This window comes from Argentina anserina, chromosome 6 (genome assembly GCF_933775445.1).
Source record: "Argentina anserina chromosome 6, drPotAnse1.1, whole genome shotgun sequence".
Lineage (NCBI taxonomy): Eukaryota > Viridiplantae > Streptophyta > Magnoliopsida > Rosales > Rosaceae > Argentina > Argentina anserina.
Genome location: NC_065877.1, coordinates 25157146 through 25178963, shown reverse-complemented (window position 1 = coordinate 25178963; position 21818 = coordinate 25157146). Strand labels below are relative to the sequence as shown.

Genomic DNA, 21818 nt, shown 5'->3' with positions numbered 1-21818 from the left:
GAGAGAGAGAGAGATGAGGAACGAAGAGAGATCGAGGCCGTTGAGGGACGTCTCGAACAGCCACGGTGGCGGCGGCGTCTCCACCACGGCGGCTAAGAAGAAAGACGAGAAACCGGAGCGGCCGAAGGTCGAATCTAAAGAAGAGGACCAAAACGACGTCGCTCTGGATCGGCTCCTGCTCGTTCAGTCCGATCTCTCAGCCCTAATCAATCAGGTTCGGTTATCAATCTCGATCTCCCTATCGCTAATCTAGCCAGAGTTTATGTAATTTTCTTCAATTTCAGATGTTTTACTGAAGATTGAGGAACTAGGGTTTTGATTGGGATTTTTTATTTATTTTTAATTAAATAGAGGATTAATGAACTAGTTATCCGTTTAATAATTCGTTGTTTTATGATTATTTACTGTTAAATTGATATGTATAGGGGTTTGAGTGGAATTAATTTTGAATTGAATGGCAGATTGATCAACTAGTAGTGGAAGCGTTTCAATGTAATGCAGGAGGAAGCAAAGTAGTCGAATCCTTCACACATTTCTTATCCGAAATGCATTCGTCTTTAAAGGTTAGCTGAAATTTTAGCCGATTTATCTCGTATCCGGTATTTGCAGAGTTGAATCTTTGTCTGTGCTTTGTGCGTTTGCAGCCGTGGGTGCCGAGGCTTCAGAAGGCGCTCGCAGCTCCTGGGGAAGCGGTAATTGTGAGTGGAGTTGGAAGTGGCGAGGTTAAGAGTCCTGAAGTTGAGAGGAAGGAGGTTGAGTGGTTGGAAGAGTCTGATTCAGAGTCGTTGATCTCGCCTTCTCCACTTGTTTCGTGGCGTGCTGACTGCACTATTCAGAGAGGGAGGCAGCTGTTTACGCTCACGCCACTTCCTATATCGAAGTCCCTGTCAGCCAAACCCCCTCTGCATTCCAAGCCTTTGGTGTTTGAGAGGGTTAAATGTAATACTACTGGTAGGGTGCCGTTCTTAAATATAACTAGTGGCGATGCAAATGCTGATTTGCCTGAATTTGTTGGGGTGGAGCCGATACCTTTTAAGCCTTCTGAGTCGGATGCTACTAAGACAGGAGGGGTTGTTGAGTCCGGCTTTGTTTCTACACCAGTGTCGAAAGCTGGGGGCTCCATGGTTCTGAACTTGATGACTCCATGCTTAAAATCTCCTCCTAAGTCTTGTGTGGTGCTTGAACCCATCTATGATGGTACCTCTCCTAAGGGACATCACCGGGTTTGTAATCGTAAATCTACCCCATATCCTGCTGGAATTAGATACGCTGGTGATTCCTCTAGCAGTGAAACCTCTGACGATGGAGATGCCTCACCAGATTGGTATATGTCACCTCCCAAATCTTGTGTTGTACTGGAACCAGGTGATGACATGTATTCGGATGAAGTATGCCATCTTCAAGATACACTACTGATCGGGCCTAGCTCAAAAGTAAATGAGGGTGTAGGAGGCATTCAACAAATGAAGACAGGTATTGGATATTTATTGATTGCTTCTATAGTACTTTTTTGGTTGGAACATAGATATCATACTGGACATATCTTGATCCGAAGCCTTTCTTTATTTGCATCACAGAGCCTGTAGGTGGTGACAGATTTGCGATAGAAAGCACACCTATCTGGAAACAAGCTGGAAGCATAGTAGTTCACAAAGGTAAACATCCTGGTGAGAATACTTTGAAGAGGGAGTTATGGATAAAGTTTGAAGCTGCTTCTACAAATGAGCTTAGTATTGATGACTCTGCGACTCAAAGAAGACTTCTCGATCAATTGGATGAAGTTTCATGACATTTCAAGTAATTGTTGTACAAGATGGTTCTCACTTCTCAGGTTCTGATATACCACAGAGACCACCAGCAAGTGAATCCCAGTGTACTTGAACTAGTTTAGAAATTCAAATTTTTTGTAAGCGCTGTTGGTTCAGTCTCTTTGTCAATGAATCAACATTTTCTTGATTACTATGTTCATATCACTGTGCTTCTCTCATTAAAATCGCATACCTGTTATTGACACTGTCGATGAGCACTTCAGAATCTCATTTCCCTTGAATATTTTTCCATCCTTCATTAGTAGATTGAAGTCCTTTGTGTAAGACTTCTTCATCTTCATCAAGGAGGACATAGTTGCTTATATTTCTAGCACCTGTTAGAAGAGGGGACCTTTTGAAGTCAGATATGTACTTTGGAAGTTGCAGATTATTAAATGGTATGCCTACTGCTGGTTAAAAGAGGGTAACATTGAAGTATATACTTTCCTGCTCTTTCTCAAGTTATTACGCCTGGTATCAATCTGGTCATTTACAAAGCAATGTCAATGGAGTAGTCGAACTCTTAATTTTCCAGAAAATTCACAAGCGGCGGATGTGAGTTTCTCATAGTATGGTGACATTGAAGAAGTAGCACCAGAACCGTAAGGGTACCTAGCTAGAACACCAGTATCAATTTGAGCTGGGGTTATGGTTGGTTTCTTAGTCTTCTTTGCTTTCATGTATGTATGCCCAATTGCCTACTGCACTGAAAATTCAAACCAGATAGAAAAGCATCCGTGTTTTTCAAGGTTCAGCTTAATAATCCTTGTTAGAAATGCTCCACATTAAGTGTCTTACATGTGATTAACCTAAGAATTTGAGAATTTTGGAAAGTGGATACATATATACACTATCTAGTTAGAGCTTTAAATATGTCAATGTCTGTACATAAGATTGACTGGCTAATGTGGATTGACTTGCTTCGATTCTAGCTCTACTAAAGTAACATAACTCTGTTCTCATACGCTATCCAATATTGTAGCACTAGTCGATTAGTGATTTAGTGTCACTAATTCGTTACTACAATACAACATGTCAAACTACTTCACAACCAATTTATAGGAAGAAACTTCGAATTTTGCACATACAATTCATGTCAGATTGTCAATAGCAAAAAGGTCGGACTTTTATTTCTGCTCAACTACAATACTTGCACATGAGATACTGTATATGTTCATATTTTTCTTATTAGTAGTGAGGACCAAATTTTTTTTGGTTTCTTCATCAAAAAAAAATTTTGGTTTCTTTCTATTATTAAAAAAAAAGAGCTTCTATTCTTACTTCCAAAAATTATACATACCTCCTTATTTAATGGACATACGTTTTACTTTTATAAATAACTAAAATATTATTTTAGACCTTCATACTTTTTCTAAAATGCACTTGTTCTAATTTGGTATATTAATAATATGATCAATTTATTTCCTATATATTTTGAATTCATTAATTATATACAATTTGGAAAAATCTTAATAATCAAACTAACTAACTCCTCAAATTAATTTTCTCTTTCACTCATTTCCTACATTCATAATAAAATGGGAGCATAGTTAGTCGCTGATGTGAGGTGGTATCATGTTTGGCCGACGGTTTGCTCCTTCAGGAACAAAGTTTGAGTTTGGGCTCTCTTCGCGGGCCTAATCCTAATTAATATTTATGTTATTTGTGTTTTAGTTTTGTTTAATATTTATTTTAAGTTAATAAGTTCCTATAATAGTTGCGTAGGAGAAGTCGGGCTTCGTGTCCATGTGTGCACTCTTTGTGTCTTGTCTGCTCTAGGTAGGCGACGAGTTCCTTACTTTGACAAATGGTCGTTGCCGCTTAGTGGTAGGGTGAGACTAAGTGTCGTCGGATTGATCTTCCGGCGACAACATGGTTGGAGAGCTGCTGTATTGGATATTAGGATATGTAACTATTGCTTCATTGTTATCAGGGTATCATATCTATTGTCCTCTCCATTATGTCACCGCTGTTTCAAAACAAATAGAGTCGCCATTAGAGTGGTACTCTTTCTTAGTTGGTACTTTGTTGAGTACTTGTTTGTAGGGATCTTTGATATTATGTCAAGTCTTTGTAATTAGTGGTTTAGGCTTCATGCCCCCCTTTGTATTCGATAGTTTCATTAATGAAGGCTTGGGGATAGTCGCACTAACCCTCCTTTCAAAATATAAAATAAAATGGAAGCTTCTATTCATACCTCAAAAAATGGTATTTAGACATCCTTACTCAGTGAACCTCAATTTTGCTTTTAAAGATACCTAAAATGCTATTTAGACCTCTATAGTTTTCCTAAAATGCTTAATATCTAATTTGGTATATTAAATCAGACTACTATCAAATAATTTCTTTCCTATTCTATTTCAAATTCATTTTCTTTTGAGAAAAATTCATTTATTATATACAACTCAGAAAAATGTATAATAATCACACAAACTATTTTCTCGAATTAATTCATTTTTCCACTCGTTTTCTAAATTTATAACAAAAATTGGTAGACTAATTTTTTGATTCACTAATACATATGAAATATTCTAACCTCTAATAAATGAATTTTGTTCTTTGACTCAAATAAAAGTTTATCAGAATTTTTTTAGATAGTTATGTCACAGCCTCGAAATTTCGAACGATAAAAATTCGAACTCGAAGCCATGAAAACTCTAAAACAATTTCAAATATATTGAAATCATCTTATAGTAACAGTGTATCGAAACTAAGTTTATAGTATGACTCAGTCGACCTGATTAATACATAACAAGTTATAATTCAAATATTATAACAAATGGAAATGTAAAATTCTATCCATCCTCACCAAATAGAAGAAATAAATTTCAACAATCTTCAGAGTAAGCCCTCCAATTTTGCTAATCCACAGAACTATCCCATACACCATCGAATAGGTGCACCGAGATTGTAAACACAAACCCGGTAAGCTTTGCAGCTCGTATGAGTAAACCAACAGTATAACACACATCCCATACAAAAAAATTACTGATGACATTTAAAGATAATTGTACTCATATGACACTGACGGCCCATCTGGTCGTCTAATAATATCTAAAAATATGTGTACTCATGAAACATTGGGCAACCCATCTGTTTACCCAAATTACATTTAAAATACGGGTACTCATGAGACCCAGGTACTCATTTGTTACCCCTCATGCAGTACGCCGACAGATACTGGGCAACCCATATGTTACCCAATATCAACAAAAACATGGGTACTCATGAGACCCAAGAAACCCATCGGTTACCCCTCATGTAGTACATCGGCTGACAGACTAGAGCTCTAACTGAATCGTAAACGACACCCGGCCAAGGCTCGGTTCCGATTACTGCCAACAACGTCCGAAGACCAGAAAACGTTTTAACAAGACTCAATGTTAAAACCGAGTACAATATAACAATCAACACATGTTTATTGTACTACAACCAAGCGACTCTTGCTCATAATATAAATATAATTGCCACAATACAACCTCATTTGGAAAGAAAAACCGTAACAATATATAATATAACAACCCATATATATATGTATCTATTTACTATTTATACACACACAACGCACTATATTATATATATGTCATAGTTCAATCTTTTAAAGCAAACGTAAATATGAGTCACCGTCAAGGGTAGACTCGTCATAGTGAGATTTACTTACCTTAATTCCTGCGTACAATTTCCACGACACCGAGAGTAATTCCCTCACTCGTTTAGTCGGTCACCTAATAGCATGATAAACTGTTTAGAAAACGATACGTAAAATATCAGGTGACAATTTCATTATAGCTAAATTATGTTCATAAAACACTGTTCACAGAACAATGTTCGTGTGTTATTGCTTACAGAACACTGTTCACAGTTACTGTTTATGCACTGCCGCCGTTTTCCGACCACCACCAATGACCACCAAATTTCACCACCACAATCTAAATAACATTCCTAACAACTTTATAGTTCACAACAAAATCCAATTCCGAGCCTAAACACTTCAATTTAACAAAAAACCGAAAATCCTCAATTTAAAACCTAGGATTTCTTTTCTTCGATTCTCCCAGTACAAAACGATTTGGGTTAAATCTTTTGGAGGGTTTGTAGTATGGAAGGAGACATTCAAAATGGGATAAGAATCTCATCGATTGGTGGCCGGAGGAGGGAGATCCGGTGAGGTGAAGTTCGGCGAAATGTGCACTTTCGGGGAAACTTCCGGGCTTCACCGCTCTCAAACGGGGGCGAGATGGCAGGTGGCGCTGCCACCAATTGACAGGGAATGCAACAACCTTTCAAATGTGACCGGTGCGCCGCTCTATGGTGGCCGGACGGCGGAGATCCGGTGGCCCAAAGTCGGCCGCTCGGGGAGGGAAAAATCTGGGATTTTCGGGGTGAACAATACCTATGAACAGTATCGATCCGAATTTATGATTTGCTCCTCCTTTTCTCTTTAATTCCCTATTTATACTATTTTCCAAAAATGTCCAAATACCTTTTGATTCGTAACTTTTTCCTTCGAACTCCGATTTAGGCGTGCCGCGTGTCTACAAATTCGTATTGACGAACACTATGACGTCCATGAATGAAGTTTTCTGAGATATCTAACGGACAAAAAGTCAACTATTGACCCGTCACGGTAACGTTTTAAGTGTATAAATCGATCGAACACTTTCGTTTTCTCCCTCGTACTATATAATCGGATCGCCACCAATTTAAAGATCTCTAAACAATAATTAGTAAATAATTAAAAAATTTTGGGATATTACAAGTCATATAGTTTATACATTAAATCGTCTAGATTGAATTTGATGCTAATCATCTACATTTAATTTTTGACTTATGATGTTTATCAAAAAAGAAAGTAATCAATTAAATCATTTTATGCAATTTGATATTCTATTTTCAGATTTTCTAGCAATAAATATAAAGATAATAATCTACATTTATAATTTAGAATAGATAAGTTAAAAATAGTTTTTTTTGGTAAATTCATATGCAATGACTAAGTCAAAACTATATAGAAAAAGAAGGGAGGTCTAAGTACCATTTTTGGAAGTATGAATAGAAACTCCTTAATAAAATTGATGTTTTTTTTCTTTCATTGATATGCCTCACGCACGGAGTTATATCAACATGAAAAATTACACGTTTTAATGAATGAGTTTTGTTCTCACACTCAAACCGAGGTGTATGAAAAATTCTAGTTACATAGTTTTGTACTTTTGTTCATTAAGATTAATACATTTTTATATAAAATAAGTATATAAATATATTATTCAATTTGTTATTTTAAATTGAGATTTTCCTGCAATAAATGAAGAATCGAGGAAAAAAGAAGAGAAGATATAATATGTAAATTAAGATATGTCTTTTTAGTAATTTCATATGAGTTGATAAATTAAATAATAAATTAAAAAAGAAAAAAGAAAAAAGAAAAAGGTTTAAATATTATTTATGAAGGTTTAATAGAAAAAAAAACAGAGAAAAAAGTAGTGGAACTCTATTTACCGCTATAAACAAAAACCGGTGCGACTCTGAGGTCTGTCTAACACTCAAACTCGGTGTTTCCAGGGGTTTAAGGTCTGACAGAAACCAAGGTTCCCTGTTCCCTAAAACCCTAAAAATGGCGGCAATTACCGATTTGACTCAGCACCTCGAGTGTTACGTCGACACAGCTCGCCCTCCCGCCGACCAGGTTCACCTTCCCATTTAATTTATATCCCTAAAGTTTAACTCTTTTCATCACCACTGAAATTTCTGGGATATTTTTTGAGCTCCTTACTGCCATATTTGCCTGCTATGTTAAAGATTCAAACTTCACTTAACCTAATGCAACCCATTTCCTTTTAACCCAATTTGGAATCTTGGGTTTCACTTTTTTCTGTGTTTGATTATCGATACTTGGATGATTATGGAGTTTATGTGCAAATTTGTGTCGCTGTGTATCAGTATTTGGTTTATGTATGAGTTTTGATCATGTTACTGCTTTGGTTTCGAGAGTTTGAAGCGAAAGGTGTGTGTTCATTGCAGGCTGCCAGCTTGAATTTTATCACTTCTCTTGTGAAGAAGGACTTACTGACTATTGAAGTTCTGGTACGATTGAATTTTGGTTTTGTATTATTATGTTTTGTTGGATTGGTTTCTGGTCTGTGATGTATGTGTTTCTATACAGGTGAAAGAGATGAGGATGTATCTCACCATTACGGATAATGTTATTCGTGCTCGTGGTAAGTTTTGGTTTTGAATTTACTTTATCTGATGTGGAATCATAGACAACTGAATCTGGTAAATCAGGGTGATAGCTTTTCTTTAGAAAATTAGAATGCCTCTTGGTATATGATAGTTTTGATTTTGGATCTTGGGATGAATGTTTTAGCTATGTGCTTGATGGTCTCAGAATCTAGTTAATTTCTTGAGATTGCTTAAGTTTCTTGTTGAATGTTCCGGACTTTTAAATTTGTGTATTGTTCTTCTTTTCAATTTAGTAGATGTAGGATAGTTCATTCTTGCCTTCTGATGCCATTTGAAGGAATATTAAATTCTGGAAACTTGTAACTTGGGTAACGGGGTGTAGAACAAAATGTTCAAGTTATACCACGCCAAAGAAGTTTTGATTAAGAATGTAGAGGGAGGGAGGGAGGTAGGGCACAATGTTTTACCACTCCACTATTAAAGTTACCATCTTTCCTTAATATTGTAACTATTTTTTTTTCTTTTCAAATTTATGGTTTATTGAAATAAGTATTGTAACCCTTCCAGCTCTATTATTTTAGTTTAAAAGTTTTTACTGTCATCAAACAGATGTTCTTAGGACAGAATTGGAATGTTTCTCACTACATGGTATCGTTCTTCAGGTATACTTCTTTTGGCAGAAGTTCTTATAGGTCTTTCATCAAAGCCACTAGATAATGCAACCATTCATAGCTTGATAGGATTCTTCACAGACAGACTGGTGAGTGGGCATTTCTTTGTTTTGTAACATCTGTTTTTGGAATCTCATATTTTGGTTTCACAGTATAAAGCGGTGATATTGTCCTTCTATCAGTCAGATTGGAGAGCTTTACGTGGTGCACTTGTTGGTTGCTTAGCACTGCTGAGGAGACAGGTTAATGCCGGAATGGTCTCTGCCAGTGACGCAAAATTCGTTGCTCAGTCTTTCAGAGAGAACCTACCGGTGCAATCTTTAGCTCAACAGGATAGAAAGGTCGACTAGCGAATGCCATTCTTACTGCCCAATAAGTTGAAGAAAATTAATTATCCTGCTCTATGCATAGCTAACGACTTTGATTTAAACAAACTTGCTTACTTTCATGTCCTATTTCTCTTGCAGCTTTGCTTTGAGCTTTTGGAATGTCTTTTACAACACTACCCGAATGAGGTTGCTTCACTGGTATTAATTCTATCTTGTTGTTTTACTTGTGGGGTCTGCATGGTTGTGTTTTTACTATTCTATACAAATGCAAAAGAAGAAAGATTTCCAGTTGACTGTTTGGATTATTGACATGGCCCGAATAAATACTGCGAGTTCAATGGATGTCTACTCAATCAATAAGGCTTTTTTGAACTGATATGGATAATAAGCGTCTGTATTGATTCAGTGATATGCTTGGCTCTTCTCGAGGAATTTATAACTTAACTGTATTATAGTATTCGTCCTTCATACACCACCCCACCCACACACACACCACATTCACATTGTAATATTCATGTGGGTGTGTATGTCCCTTCTCTTTATGCCCATGAGAAATTAATTGATGTCTGTTTACTTTGCCCAGAAGTAATTGCATTTCAGTGAGTCTGATAACATGTTGATCAATTTTTCTCCATTGTCCAGGGTGAAGACCTATTCTATGCGATCTCTGAAGCCATTGATGGAGAAAAGGATCCTCATTGCTTGATATTAACTTTTCATATAGTTGAGATTCTGGTCCAAATATATCCAGAGCCATCGGGGCCACTTGCAAGTTTCTGTGGAGATCTATTTGAATTCTTGGGTTGCTACTTTCCCATCCATTTTACTCATGTAAGCTTATCATGTATTTGTAGTTTTTAATATATGCTATGTATTTATATGTATTCAGTTTACCGTTGAAGTTATGTTTGAATTTTAACTAGTTTTTAGAATTTGGAATTGTAAAATCTGCACATACTTTTGCTATAGGATTTTGATCTCTGATGTAATTTCAAGAGATATACAGGGTGCATTGAGAGAGAGGAATTTGTGATTGCTGCTTTCTCATCTACCACCTGCAACTTGTTATCATATCGTAGGACCTGTTGACTTTAAACATGAGAAGTGATCTATTTTTTTTTATAAGTTTACGTGAATATAATTTTTATGAAAATTTCAATTTTCTTTCTCAGGAGTATGACTTTCTATGCATATATCAGTTCCCTTTTTCTCTTTTTCTAGAAAAAAAAAAGGAAAAAAAACTTTCAATGCATAAGCTTAATCCTCAATTCTTACCAAATTTATGATCTCTCAATGTTCCAGTCACATTGAAGCTGGTATTCAGATGGTTGTTTTCTTTGATGTGGGCTTTTTTTTATCTCATTAAATTGCCCATCTCTTTGTATTCTTTAGACCCTGCTCTTCATTTCTCTACAATCTCATATTCTTTGATGTCATTGACATGTTATTTGTGGTTTTCTTTATGTGTTCTCCAGCTGAAAGATGAGGATGCTGATGTGAGAAGGGAGGACCTTTCGAAGGCGCTAATGGTACGTCTTAACTCAGACCGCTGCCGTCGTTTCTTTTTAATCTCTTTGCTAATGTCTTCTGTCCTATGGTTTCCCCTTTGAGATGTTGCTATTTTGTTTATCTTCATGAATTTTGGTGGACTGGTGCCTATCACATTGTTTTTCAAATAAGTAATCATTCGTTGCCACAGGTCATGGCTTGATTGGCTAGCACTCTGTGCATGTGCATGTCCTGTTTCAATAACAAGTAGGAAAATGTAATTGGATATACTGTAAAGTAGCATTTATATAGAAAATATATGGGCAGCAGCATCCATAACTCTCTGTTTGTTTTATTTTTTTTACTGGACGTAACTCTGAAACACATATTTAGATTAAGAGTGAGACAAATAATTGAGTCAACTGATGCGTGAATGAGGCTGCAACTGGTCTATAGTTAAGAATCCTGTTAATGACCAGGTTTTACTGCTTGCTCTGTTGTAGACAATTTACTGGATTCTTAAGAATTTCACCTTGTAGTTTTGTTACTTAAATGAGAAGTAAATCATTATCAGATGCTATTTATCCTTTATGTGCATTAGTTTAGTTCCTAGCCCTTTCAACGGGGCAATGAAGTAAGATAGCAACTGAGTAAAGTGATATTGGACGTTATTTGTATCATCATCAATTATCCAATATGTACAGTAGTTTATTACATAATTTTTACTATTATATTTTCAAAAGTTTGAACTAAGATGTTTCTTTCTGCAGTCAGCATTCTCATCCACAGCTTTATTTGAGCCATTTGTCATTCCGCTGCTTCTTGAAAAACTTTCCTCTTCTTTGCCATTAGCAAAGGTTTGGCCACTCTGTATGTATTACTTTCATGTATCTTGTGTACTTGTTTTCACTGCTGTGGAATCGTTATTAAAGCTGTGTCTTTTGGGCTTGCTCTGTGTGCCTGCAGGTTGATTCTTTGAAGTATCTTAACTATTGTGCATCAAGATATGGAGCTGAAAGAATGGCGAAACATGCTGAAACAATCTGGGTTTCCTTAAAACATGAAATAAGTAATTCACTAAAAGTGCCTGCTAAATCATTTCCTGGAGAACCACTACTTGGTCTTGGCTTTGAAGAAGATGAAATTGTAACAGAAGCTCTAATTCTTCTACAAAAGGTCACCATGCAAAATGATGCTTTGTTTCTACGTATGATTGTTCAGGATGCAGATATAAACAATGTTTTCAATTCCATAGCTACACATGAAAGTTACACTAGTATTCCCTCGCTAGGCAGGCAGAGTTTACATGCAGTTGGTCGCATCTTTTGTATGGTAGCCGGGACTTCCATGGCTTCCTGTAGTAGGATATTTGAAAGGTTCTTTCCTTCGCTAATGAAGACTCTGGAGATTTCACTGGGGATTTCATCGAAGGATTGTACTCTTAAGGAGAATTCTTTGTCCTCTAGAAGATTTAATATTGGAGCTCTTTATCTCTGCATGGAACTCATTGCTGCATGCAGAGATTTAATCATGAGAACCAATGAACATGCTGAGAAGTCTGGTACTGCAGATGAGACATGTTGCTACATGCTTCAAAGCTCTGCACCAACACTAATCACTGCCTTTTGTACTACCTTAGCGAAAAGTTCCAATAACGTTGTCGATGATGCAGAAATTTATTTCAAAGGTGAAGCTTTAGATTTCGAGTTCAAAGCTTTTTTGTTCGAACATGTATTATCTAATTTGCATGTGGTTAATGTGTTCATAGCACATTATGTTATAATTAAAATGGCAAGACCTAGGCGGACCTTAGGTAGGAAGTTGTGTCTAGGTATGACCTTCAATTTCTTCCCAAAATTTGACATAAAGGAGCTCAATGACTTAACTCACTTAACTAGGCTATAAGCTCGATCACTTGCAGAACAGTTTTCACCGATTTAGGCATCTCAGTAGGCTGTAGGTGAGCAGTTTTGGTCTTATGACAATTGTCCTTTTCTCAAATTGTATGGTTCCTACAGTTGTGTCAACATGTTTATTTGGAAGATATCTATTATGTGCACTTGTCTGAGATATTAAAAATGCCTGATCCCTCTGTTTGTTTTTTTATAAGTGCAAGAAGAGTCCTGCCCTTTTCAATTACTTCAGCTCCCTGCTGTGACTTTTTGATTTATTTTTCTGCTGTTATCATGTGTTTTCTCTTGTTCTTGCAATATATCACTACAAGTTATAAGAGGTTTATTTGGATTTTAATCAGTATTGGACTCAATTTTTTTTAACTTCTACCTTCAAATCCTTGTTTTATCTTGGATAAACATATAGCAAAGATGATACTGCCAAGTGCCAAATTACTCATCTTGGTCTATTGTTTCAAGTCACTTTCTGTTTCTTTTGGCCGTTATTTTCCTTCCTTTGAAATGAGTTGGCTTGGTCTTTCAATTGAGCCACCATTAGACACTTTATATTATAAGCTAGTTACAAATACATTGATTCTGTTAATAACTTTTAATGTGATTTGCAGTGAAGGGTTTACAAATGTTGGTTACATTCCCTGGATATTTCTTACAAATACCAAAACCTATGTTTGAGAATGTTCTGAAGACTCTCATGTCGATCATCTTGGTGAATTTTGACAATCCGATGTTATGGAAACTTGCATTGAAGGCTTTAGTGCACATTGGCTCATTTGTGGATATGCATCTTGAGTCAGAGGAGGCACAAAGCTATACAAGTTTTGTTGTTGAAAAGACTATTTCACTGGTGTCTCAAGATGATTTCATTGTGCCATTCCCTCTAAAACTGGAAGCAGTATCTGAGATTGGTACAAGTAGTCAAAATCATATGCTAAAAATTGTCCAAGGGCTGGAAGATGCTATTGTTGCCAATTTATCCAAAACTTATGTATGTATTCCGTGTCATCGAGACCACTCCTTTAATCTATAAATATTGCACTGAATAATTGTTGTCTGGCGTGTAAAATTCTCTTTAATTTATGCCTGAGCATGGTTTTCCCCTTTTCTAATGAATGTTTCTTTGTTTGGTTGCATAGGTCCATGGAGATTCAAAGTCAGCTGAAAAAACAATTCAACTTTTGGAATGCTACTATAATAAGATCATCTCATGGTACATTTTCAGCCCATTGTTTTAATTTTTATATTTAATTCCAATTTACAAAACCCTATAAATACCTTACACACTTCATGTCATTTCTCACACCAAAATATTAATTTTTTTTACCTCCCATCTTCTTCCTCTATCAAAAGTTTTTTTTTATGTTTAGTTAAAAAAAATGTTGTATAATAAATAACTTTATTAATTAAAGTTATTATAAGTTTGTTATTTATTCAAAATTTGAATGTGAATTGAATGTAAAAGTTTTGAATAGCGGATTAGCATGCAGATTGCCTTCATTTGGTGCCTTGACAAAGGAAAGGCAATGTCAATTTTCAATGAATAGTAAATTAGCAGTACCTATTTTATTGGTAAATTAGCAATTGCCCTTTCCCAACGGGTGCATTTGCTCCATGAAAACATTAATGTTTTTTTTGTTTTCTCTTCAATGGATTCCCAAATTACCTAGTATTTTTCTGTATAGTTTTCAATTAGCTATTTGTGGTGAATATTTAGACTATCTGCATGTATTTTTATATTTCTGTTATAATGCTCGTGATAGGGAATTTATATATGTATGTTTGACCTTTGTTCTTTCTTTAGTGTAACATGACCCGCACAGCCAAAACTGCACCTCACATCATATCTGTGTTTTTATATTATTAACAGACTATTGCAAACTTGTGTTCTGTACTTCTGTTACATTGTATTCCAAACATTTGTTTTGGTGCTGGAGTGTTTGTGCTTCCAGCATTTTTTTTCCTTGTTTCTGTGTCATCACTGATGATAGGGAGTTTTTTTTTTATGAAAATGGCTCAGGATCAATGAAACTGGAGGTCTTGAGGAAGTTCTGTATCGATTTGTCATACGTATTTGGAATTGCATAGAAAGGTGCAAAGAATCTAGCAGTCAAGTCCAAGACAAAGTGTGTCAAGTTGTTCTTATTTCTCTATCTCTTTAATAAATTTAAGTAATCCATGTTATGATGCCTAGCCAATATGCTGACATCTTTCAGTTTGCACACTGCTATAAAAGATTAACTTTTCTACATTTTTAACTTCAGGGACTTCTTGATGCAACAATGATGGCAACGAAGCTTGCTGTTGGGAGTTGTTCAGAGGAAAGTCAGAACATCATAATCCAAAAGGCTTACAGAGCTCTTTCATCTGGTTTATCAATCCCTTTTAAGGACTCCATGGATGGCAATTCTTTAGTTAAGCTTGAAAACTTGCACCTCTCCGAACAGCTGGACATGTTTTCACCTAGGGATGAATTGATTCTTTCACTATTTGCATCAGTAATCATAGGGATGCGTCCAAAAAGTCATATTGCAAATGCAAAAGGAATTTTGCATTTATTTATGACTGCCCTTGTTAAAGGGTGTGCTCCAGCAGCTCAGGCATTGGGTTCTATGATTAACAAATTGGGTACACCATCCAATGAAATAGCAATTTCAACTTCATGTACGCTGGAAGAAGCAATGGAAATCATTTTTAGGTCAAAACTATGGAATATCAGTGAGAATGGAGTTTTAAGAGAATCTGGAACAGGCCACGGCAGTAAAGTGGGGCTCACTGAATTATGCCTTGGGATTTCGATTAGTGAATTGCTTCAAATTCATGCCATCACTGGAATAGCATGGATAGGGAAAGGTTTGCTTCTAATTGGACATGAACGAGTAAAAGATGTTACCAAAATCATCTTGGATTGCCTAATGGCAGATGAGAGAGTAGGTGCTTCTGTGAGAAGAACTGCAGCAGATGCTTTTCACATTCTTATGAGTGATTGTGATGTTTGTTTGAACCGTACGTTCCATGCAAAAATACGACCACTCTACAAGCAGCGATTTTTCTCTACAGTGATGCCGATTTTGCATTCTTTGATAGTGAAATCTGATTCACCATTATCTAGGTATATACTCTACTTTTTATTTATTCATTGCACTGAGTAAAAAACTTGTCGACTTATTAAAATTAGAATTTGAAGGCCTGATTGGAGTGAATCATAAAACTAATGCTTTTACTTTCTTTTTATACTTGAATTTTCATCAATTTTATTAGACCTATGCTGTTTCGAGCATCAGCACACCTCATCTCCAATGCTCCCTTAATTGTTATATTGAGTGAAGCCAAGAAGGTAACTAGATAGCCCATTTTCATTTTTTGCTTCTGCCTCTCTCAAATTCTCAATATGTTTGGAACACATTCATGACATTACCTTGTCCATTTTGCAGCTCATGAAAGTACTGTTAGATGGCTTGTCCATACTAAGCGAGGATATTCTGGATAACGATAAGCTTTACAGTCTTTTGTTAGTTCTATCTGGGATATTGACAGATAAATGCGGTAGGCCAACTGTATAATGTTGTAGCCAACTTTGTTTGTGCTTTTGCTCTGATTCAAATACATAAATTTAACCTTTTTTATATTTTTTTGATATATGACTTCTACATACTTAGTATACGTAACTCTTCACATTTTATTAATTTCGAACTTCTAATTTTCTGCTTTGTCCATGCAGGAGAAGAAGCTGTCCTAGAGAATGCACATATAATAATTGATTGTCTCACCAGACTCATTAACTACCCTCATATGATGGTACCATAACTTTTTCTTCACTTTTTCAGACCCGCTAAAAAGAAATTCATTCTGCGGCAGGCTTTCTAAGACTGCAGGCCTGCAGCAACAATTATATGATTAGTTGTTTTATTCTCACATCTGGTTATTGATTCTCTGTTTCAAATTCACTTTTTCAACCCCCCTCCCCCCCGCTGCCGCCCCCCTTTTCTCCTTGAATTAAAATTTAGTTATCTGGGGTGTTGTGTGGTCTTGAAAAGCCATTTGACATGCTCGATGGCAAGAGTGCAAGTTTATAATTTGTGGCTGATATATATTTTCTTCACTCGTTTAGCTTGTTCGAGAGACTGCAATCCAATGCCTTCTTGCCATGTCTGGGCTGCCCCGTCCTAGAATCTTTCCCCTGAAAACACAGGTTAGTTGTTATATCATAACAGCTATGGGTGAGCTCTACATTGGCTACTGATATGCTGGCTGTCTGAGAAATGGAACATGCGTCTTATAATTTGTGTATCCATGCGTGTTTCTTACTCGTGTCTTATATTCAGGTTCTGCAAGCAATATTCAAGGCACTTGATGATCCAAAAAGATCTGTTCGTCAGGAAGCTGTTAGATGTCGACATGCATGGTTAGTATTATATAATTAGTAATTTCACTCTTGTAATTGTATCTGTACTTGCACTGACCTCCATTTCAATGAACAGGACATCAATTGCATAAAGTATGCTTACAAGGAACTGAAAGAAGACCATGGGGATATCCCAACCGGCAACAGAAATTAGAATGAGTGATGCTTTTAGCTTTTCCTATCTTTTATTGCTAATGATTGTATGTAAAATGCCGCAAATGGTCGTTGATATCAGGTTTGGTGTTTGTTGAAGTGTTCAAATCTCTGTACTACCTGTAAATGCTCGTTCTTCTGTGTATTACTTAACATCCAAGCTTAGATAGTTCATCGTTTCATACAATTTAGAAAGAAAATAATCAAAATATTACTCAGTTGAAACTTAACAGCTATCCCATAGTAAATGACAGAATTACATCTGCCGATCTGCGTGGGGGCAAGGGTGATAAAGAAATCACTTCACCATCATAACACAGGTACAAACCCAAATAATTTTTCTGGCTCAAGTACTTCACACCTTTGATCACCACCATGCCAAAGAAAAGGACTAGACCAAAGTATAGATAGAAGATACTAATACCTCAATAAGAATACTTCTGAAGCACTACTACAACAACAACAACAAAAAACTTCTGAAGTACAGTGAGGATCGAAATTGTATAAGAAAATTCTATACATGAAAGCCAACTAAGGGCAGTCCTGAGCCTGGCATAATGTTCAAATTTATGATTTTGGAACCAAGTTGAACCGTAGGTAGCCCATCTTAGCAATCTTGTACTCAACCATAAGTGGCAGATTTGAAGAGAGGCTGATAGTAACTGTGTTTGACAAGGGGGTTGCTTTTGTGAAGGAGCTCAAGTACTTCAGAGAAAATGTCACTGAAACTGGTTGATTCATCTCTATAATCGTTCCTTCTCCAAGGTCAGGGTTGTTCCTGCGGACGATATTTTTGGTGCCACTCTCCCCACTTGTGAGGAACTCGACACCTCTGTGTCACAGATATCACAACAGTGTCACCAATGCCGCTGAGGACTTCGCAAATCCCAGAAAATGCAGCAGAATATATCTTTACAGTAGCGTCGTATACCACCTCTGGAATCATAAACAGGGAGAAGCATATCCATCAGGTCCATCTCATTCTCAGAAAAATTATCTTATGTACCAAGGTTGAACGTAATAGTTTCACTCCCATCCTCAGCCTTGATAGTGATCATGTCATCGTTGCCGGCGTCCTTGAGCATGTTGTACATGTAGTCCAGGTTCATACCCAGGGAGATGCTCCGATCGCAGCGGTAGCACTCGAAGCCTTCAGGTCGCAGAAACAAATCGGCGAGGGCGACTTGGCTGGTGTTCATGACCTGGAGGGCGAAGCCCGTGGCGGAGCAGTTAAATTTGGCGACGGTGAAGAGGTCCTTGATGGACTCCAGTACCTTCTTCAGGAGCGAGCCTTGGACCAATCGGAGCTCCAACATACTCCACAAATTACGATTAGGGTTAGGGCTATAGTGCAAGTAAAAGCTTCTGCAAGCCTTATGCAGTCTATATATTGAGAAAAATAAAGGCTTCTTATAAAAAAGTCTATATTGATACATGAAATAAAAAAAAAGTTATGAAAGATTTCAAAATTAGAAAAAAAAGTCAAATTGTTAAAAGCTTAAAGCGTTGTCTTTGAATTTCATGATATTTACACGCTGCCACTGACTTTTATTATTTTCCGAAAAAAAACATACATGAGCTTCAAATCCTGACTGAGCCTCGGTGACCAAGGCGGGGAGGTGGATGAGATATGCCCGGCGTCATCTTCTTCTTGGGTAACACAGCTAAAGCACTTGTCGTCAGCACCTTTGTGCGTGCGGACAGTATGAACCAATCGATATTTGGACATTCTTCTGTCTGAGCTCTTGTTTGAAAGAAGTATAGCAGCTCCTCCCATTCGAAATAAACAATTTGAAACGAGCTTTGAATGATAGTTCACAATCAACATTCCAATGTCCTTGGGCTTTACAGATGCCCTAGCAAAAAGCTCGTCAATGGCACCATACATCAGTGCCTCAGCTTCTTTCCTGGCTTCTTTCATTGAGGGATTTGGAGGAATGTTGAGTACAACCTCTGGAAGATATGTTGAATCACCAAGGCCGGATCTCTCAAGGATCCTTCTCTGGAACTAAAGATTCTCCTATGTGAACTAACCAGTCATCGTAGACTGACCCATAAAAATCTTTTTCGTACATTTTCGAGTTTCTCCTCTATGAACGAAATTTTGTGTTATGACAGATGATGTGATAGGTAGTGTGACTGGTGACAGCAGCTGTGATAGGTAGTGTGACAACGGGTGTGACAACGGGTGTGACATCAGTTGTGACAACATCTGTGACACGATATGTGAAAGCATATGTGACAGGATCTATGACAATATCTGTGATAGGTAGTGTGACAGCGGGTGTGACAACATCTGTGATAGGTAGTGTGACAGCAGGTGTGACATGGTCTGTGACAGCATTTGTGACAGCATCTGTGACAGCATATGTGACAGCATCTGTGACATGTAGTGTGATAGCGGCTGTGATAGGTAGTGTGACGGCATGTGTGATAGTGGTGTGATAACAGGTGTGACAGTTAAGAGATAGTGTGACAATGTCTGTGACAGTGGTTGTGACAGGAGGTGTGACATGCTTAGAGGAAATGTGAAAATATGCGAAATTTTGTTAAAATTCAAATGAGATTGGTATAAGTATGCTCAGAATGAAGAGAATAGCTAGAATTATGGAACCTTGAGATTCAGTTTCGCCGGAATTGCTTGGAGCACCGCCATCAATGGTGGCAACCCTTTGCGATGGTTGTTGCGTCTTGTACGGTTGGTCGATTTGGAGTGGGTAGTATATCAAATGAAAGAGAGGAGCGAGATCTTTCTAATGGTACCAATTTTGTCAAAATATATCGTCGGACGGGAAAGTTATGGCCGAAATTAGAAAAAAAAAATAGTGAGAAATGGCAAAACAGTCCAGACAATATTTTTAAAGTGATTGTTTTCTAATTTTGTTGATTTTTTTATAATTCCCACTTAAATGTGATGATCTTTTTATAATTAGTTCATAAATAATGACTTTTTTCTAATATAAATTGGGAGATCGTACCTTTTATAGTATGTCCAAAAATAAATACAATTTTTTCGAGTACAAAACTCCAATCTTTTAGAGTACAAAGGTAAGTAGTCTATAACTTGGTTCCTAGCTACAAATACTGACACTAAAGCTTTCTATATCTAAGTAGGGTTATGTTGTAATGCCGACATACGGGAACGAACTCTTCTAAGATGATGTGGGAGTATTTGCCGAGAGCTCCAGATGTTTCGTTTTTGGATGAGTGAAGGGAGAAGCTAATAAGCTAAGAATACCTGCACACTTGTTTCAGATGTTTGATCCACATAATAATAATAAAACAAAACAAAAGAGAGAAACGGGACAACTTCCCACTGTAATCTTTTAAATTGGAGAAACGAGAATAACTAATGGATGAGTCTCAATTATCTAAAATAAGTCTGTGATGTTAGTTCAGGTCGTGTTACGCATGCAAAAATCGATAGCGATTTGCTTAGTATAGCCTTGCTTCTAGTCTGGAAATTGCGGTGTTGGAATTCTGTAGGGAGATTTTCGAGAAATTTCAACCTGTATTTGATCGACAGAACTGATGATTAGCTTAAGGCTGTGTTTGTTTCAAGGAAAAAGGAAGGAAAGGAAAGGAAACAGATTCTTTGGATTTTCCATAGACATGGGAAACTGTAATTCCAATCACGTTTCCTTTCTCCAGTTTTGGCAGTCTGGAATATAGTTAAGGATATAATCGGAAATTTCACATCCAGTGTTTGGTATTCCTTAGAAAGGAATGCTCAATGGTTTAAATATCGATTATCGATATTGTATGAAGTGTAAAACGATATATCGGAGATATATCGATATATATTGGTTTCATCGGATTTGCTTATTTTTCATAAAATTTATAAAATTATACTTCAATATGTACCAAATAAACTTAAAAAATGGGTACTAAGTAAACTAAAGAAAATAAATACTTGATTTTGTGACAATTAAAGTACACGAGCAACACCTAATAATAAAAATAGGTATTTAAGACGAATTATTTAGGCTTGAAATTCATCATATATATTTAAAATATATATATAAATTAAAAATATATATGAAAAAATGTATATATAAGTTTTTCAAAAAAAAAAGAGGAAAGAAATATTAAAACTAAAATAAAAAAATCAAAATTTTACCGATATATCGGAGTTTGACCGATATTTGATTGTTAACCGATATATTGAACCGATATGGGCGATATCGTATTTTTTCTAAATATCACTGATATATGGCCGATATATCCGATATTTAGAACACTGAGAATGCTATTCATTTTCCAAAAATACCCTGAACTCTCAAGAACTTTGTTACTATGGAGACTTAATTTTGGTAATTCTAACTAAAAGCGAGTGATTCTGGTGACTTAACAACAGCACCCAAACTCAAGTTTCTAATCTTTTCTACTTAAAAATGTAAATGAGAATAACATGATGTTGGATGGTTAAAGTAATTATTGTTCTACTTGACATTACTACATTGGAGTGTCCAACAACTGCATGGTATGAAAGGATATCCTAGACCTGGGTTTTGCCAACTAAACACAAGTACAAGAATCTGGTGATAGTTTTTGGAAGTTGTAGAAATAGTTCAATGATCATAAGTCTATATGAAAGGATATAAAACAAGAATACACAAGCAACTAAACTGGTAAATTGATATTAGCATGAAATGAAAAAAAAGAATATTGAAATCATATGATGTTAATATGACCTAAAAAGAATATAATCACCATCTTCAATCCTAAATAATTGAACATCAATCATTATCTGTTTGACCCCTTGATAGAGGCCTTTTCATTTGTACAAGGGAGATTTCACAAAATGGTACCCTAACTATCGGTTATTCTAATATTTGGTATCTCATATTTAGAAAGTATCATATTAGTACCTT

The 21818-nt window shown here is 36.3% G+C and overlaps 2 protein-coding genes and 1 pseudogene across 3 annotated transcripts; 2 read left to right on the top strand and 1 right to left on the bottom strand.

Moving 5' to 3' along the window:
* The first annotated feature begins 13 nt into the window (after window positions 1-13).
* On the top strand, window positions 14-2089 carry LOC126797151 (uncharacterized). Its single transcript, XM_050523823.1, has 4 exons — window positions 14-214; window positions 462-563; window positions 645-1473; window positions 1578-2089. The coding sequence occupies exons 1-4, from the start codon at window positions 14-16 to the stop codon at window positions 1787-1789; spliced, it is 1344 nt and encodes a 447-aa protein (XP_050379780.1). The 3' UTR covers window positions 1790-2089.
* A 5267-nt stretch (window positions 2090-7356) lies between these two features.
* Window positions 7357-17151, top strand: LOC126796966 (MMS19 nucleotide excision repair protein homolog). Of its 2 annotated transcripts, XM_050523671.1 has the most exons (20): window positions 7357-7494; window positions 7830-7892; window positions 7972-8026; window positions 8654-8751; window positions 8845-9003; window positions 9130-9189; window positions 9634-9822; window positions 10467-10520; window positions 11250-11336; window positions 11446-12166; window positions 12998-13377; window positions 13526-13599; window positions 14407-14512; window positions 14651-15498; window positions 15648-15723; window positions 15821-15932; window positions 16108-16184; window positions 16498-16578; window positions 16712-16791; window positions 16868-17151. In XM_050523671.1, exons 1-20 carry the CDS (start codon window positions 7423-7425, stop codon window positions 16881-16883), a joined length of 3408 nt encoding a protein of 1135 aa, XP_050379628.1. In that variant the 5' UTR covers window positions 7357-7422; the 3' UTR covers window positions 16884-17151. The 2 variants fall into 2 exon arrangements, with proteins under 2 accessions (XP_050379628.1, XP_050379629.1); XM_050523672.1 differs by lacking the exons at window positions 7357-7494; window positions 7830-7892; window positions 7972-8026 and having other exon boundaries at window positions 8666-8751; window positions 8849-9003.
* A 360-nt stretch (window positions 17152-17511) lies between these two features.
* On the bottom strand, window positions 17512-18260 carry LOC126797149 (proliferating cell nuclear antigen-like; annotated as a pseudogene).
* Between the last annotated feature and the right edge of the window lie 3558 nt (window positions 18261-21818).

What these genes read in the sequence shown, in the direction of transcription:
- LOC126797151 (XM_050523823.1), top strand. Translation starts at nt 14, where the DNA reads ATGAGGAACGAAGAGAGATCGAGGCCGTTGAGGGACGTCTCGAACAGC. An exon ending in AAATGCATTCGTCTTTAAAG is followed by an intron (nt 564 to 644) that starts GTTAGCTGAAAT and finishes GTGCGTTTGCAG; the next exon opens with CCGTGGGTGCCGAGGCTTCA. An exon ending in CATTCAACAAATGAAGACAG is followed by an intron (nt 1,474 to 1,577) that starts GTATTGGATATT and finishes TTTGCATCACAG; the next exon opens with AGCCTGTAGGTGGTGACAGA.
- LOC126796966 (XM_050523671.1), top strand. Translation starts at nt 7,423, where the DNA reads ATGGCGGCAATTACCGATTTGACTCAGCACCTCGAGTGTTACGTCGAC. An exon ending in CTCGCCCTCCCGCCGACCAG is followed by an intron (nt 7,495 to 7,829) that starts GTTCACCTTCCC and finishes TGTTCATTGCAG; the next exon opens with GCTGCCAGCTTGAATTTTAT. An exon ending in TATAATAAGATCATCTCATG is followed by an intron (nt 13,600 to 14,406) that starts GTACATTTTCAG and finishes AAAATGGCTCAG; the next exon opens with GATCAATGAAACTGGAGGTC.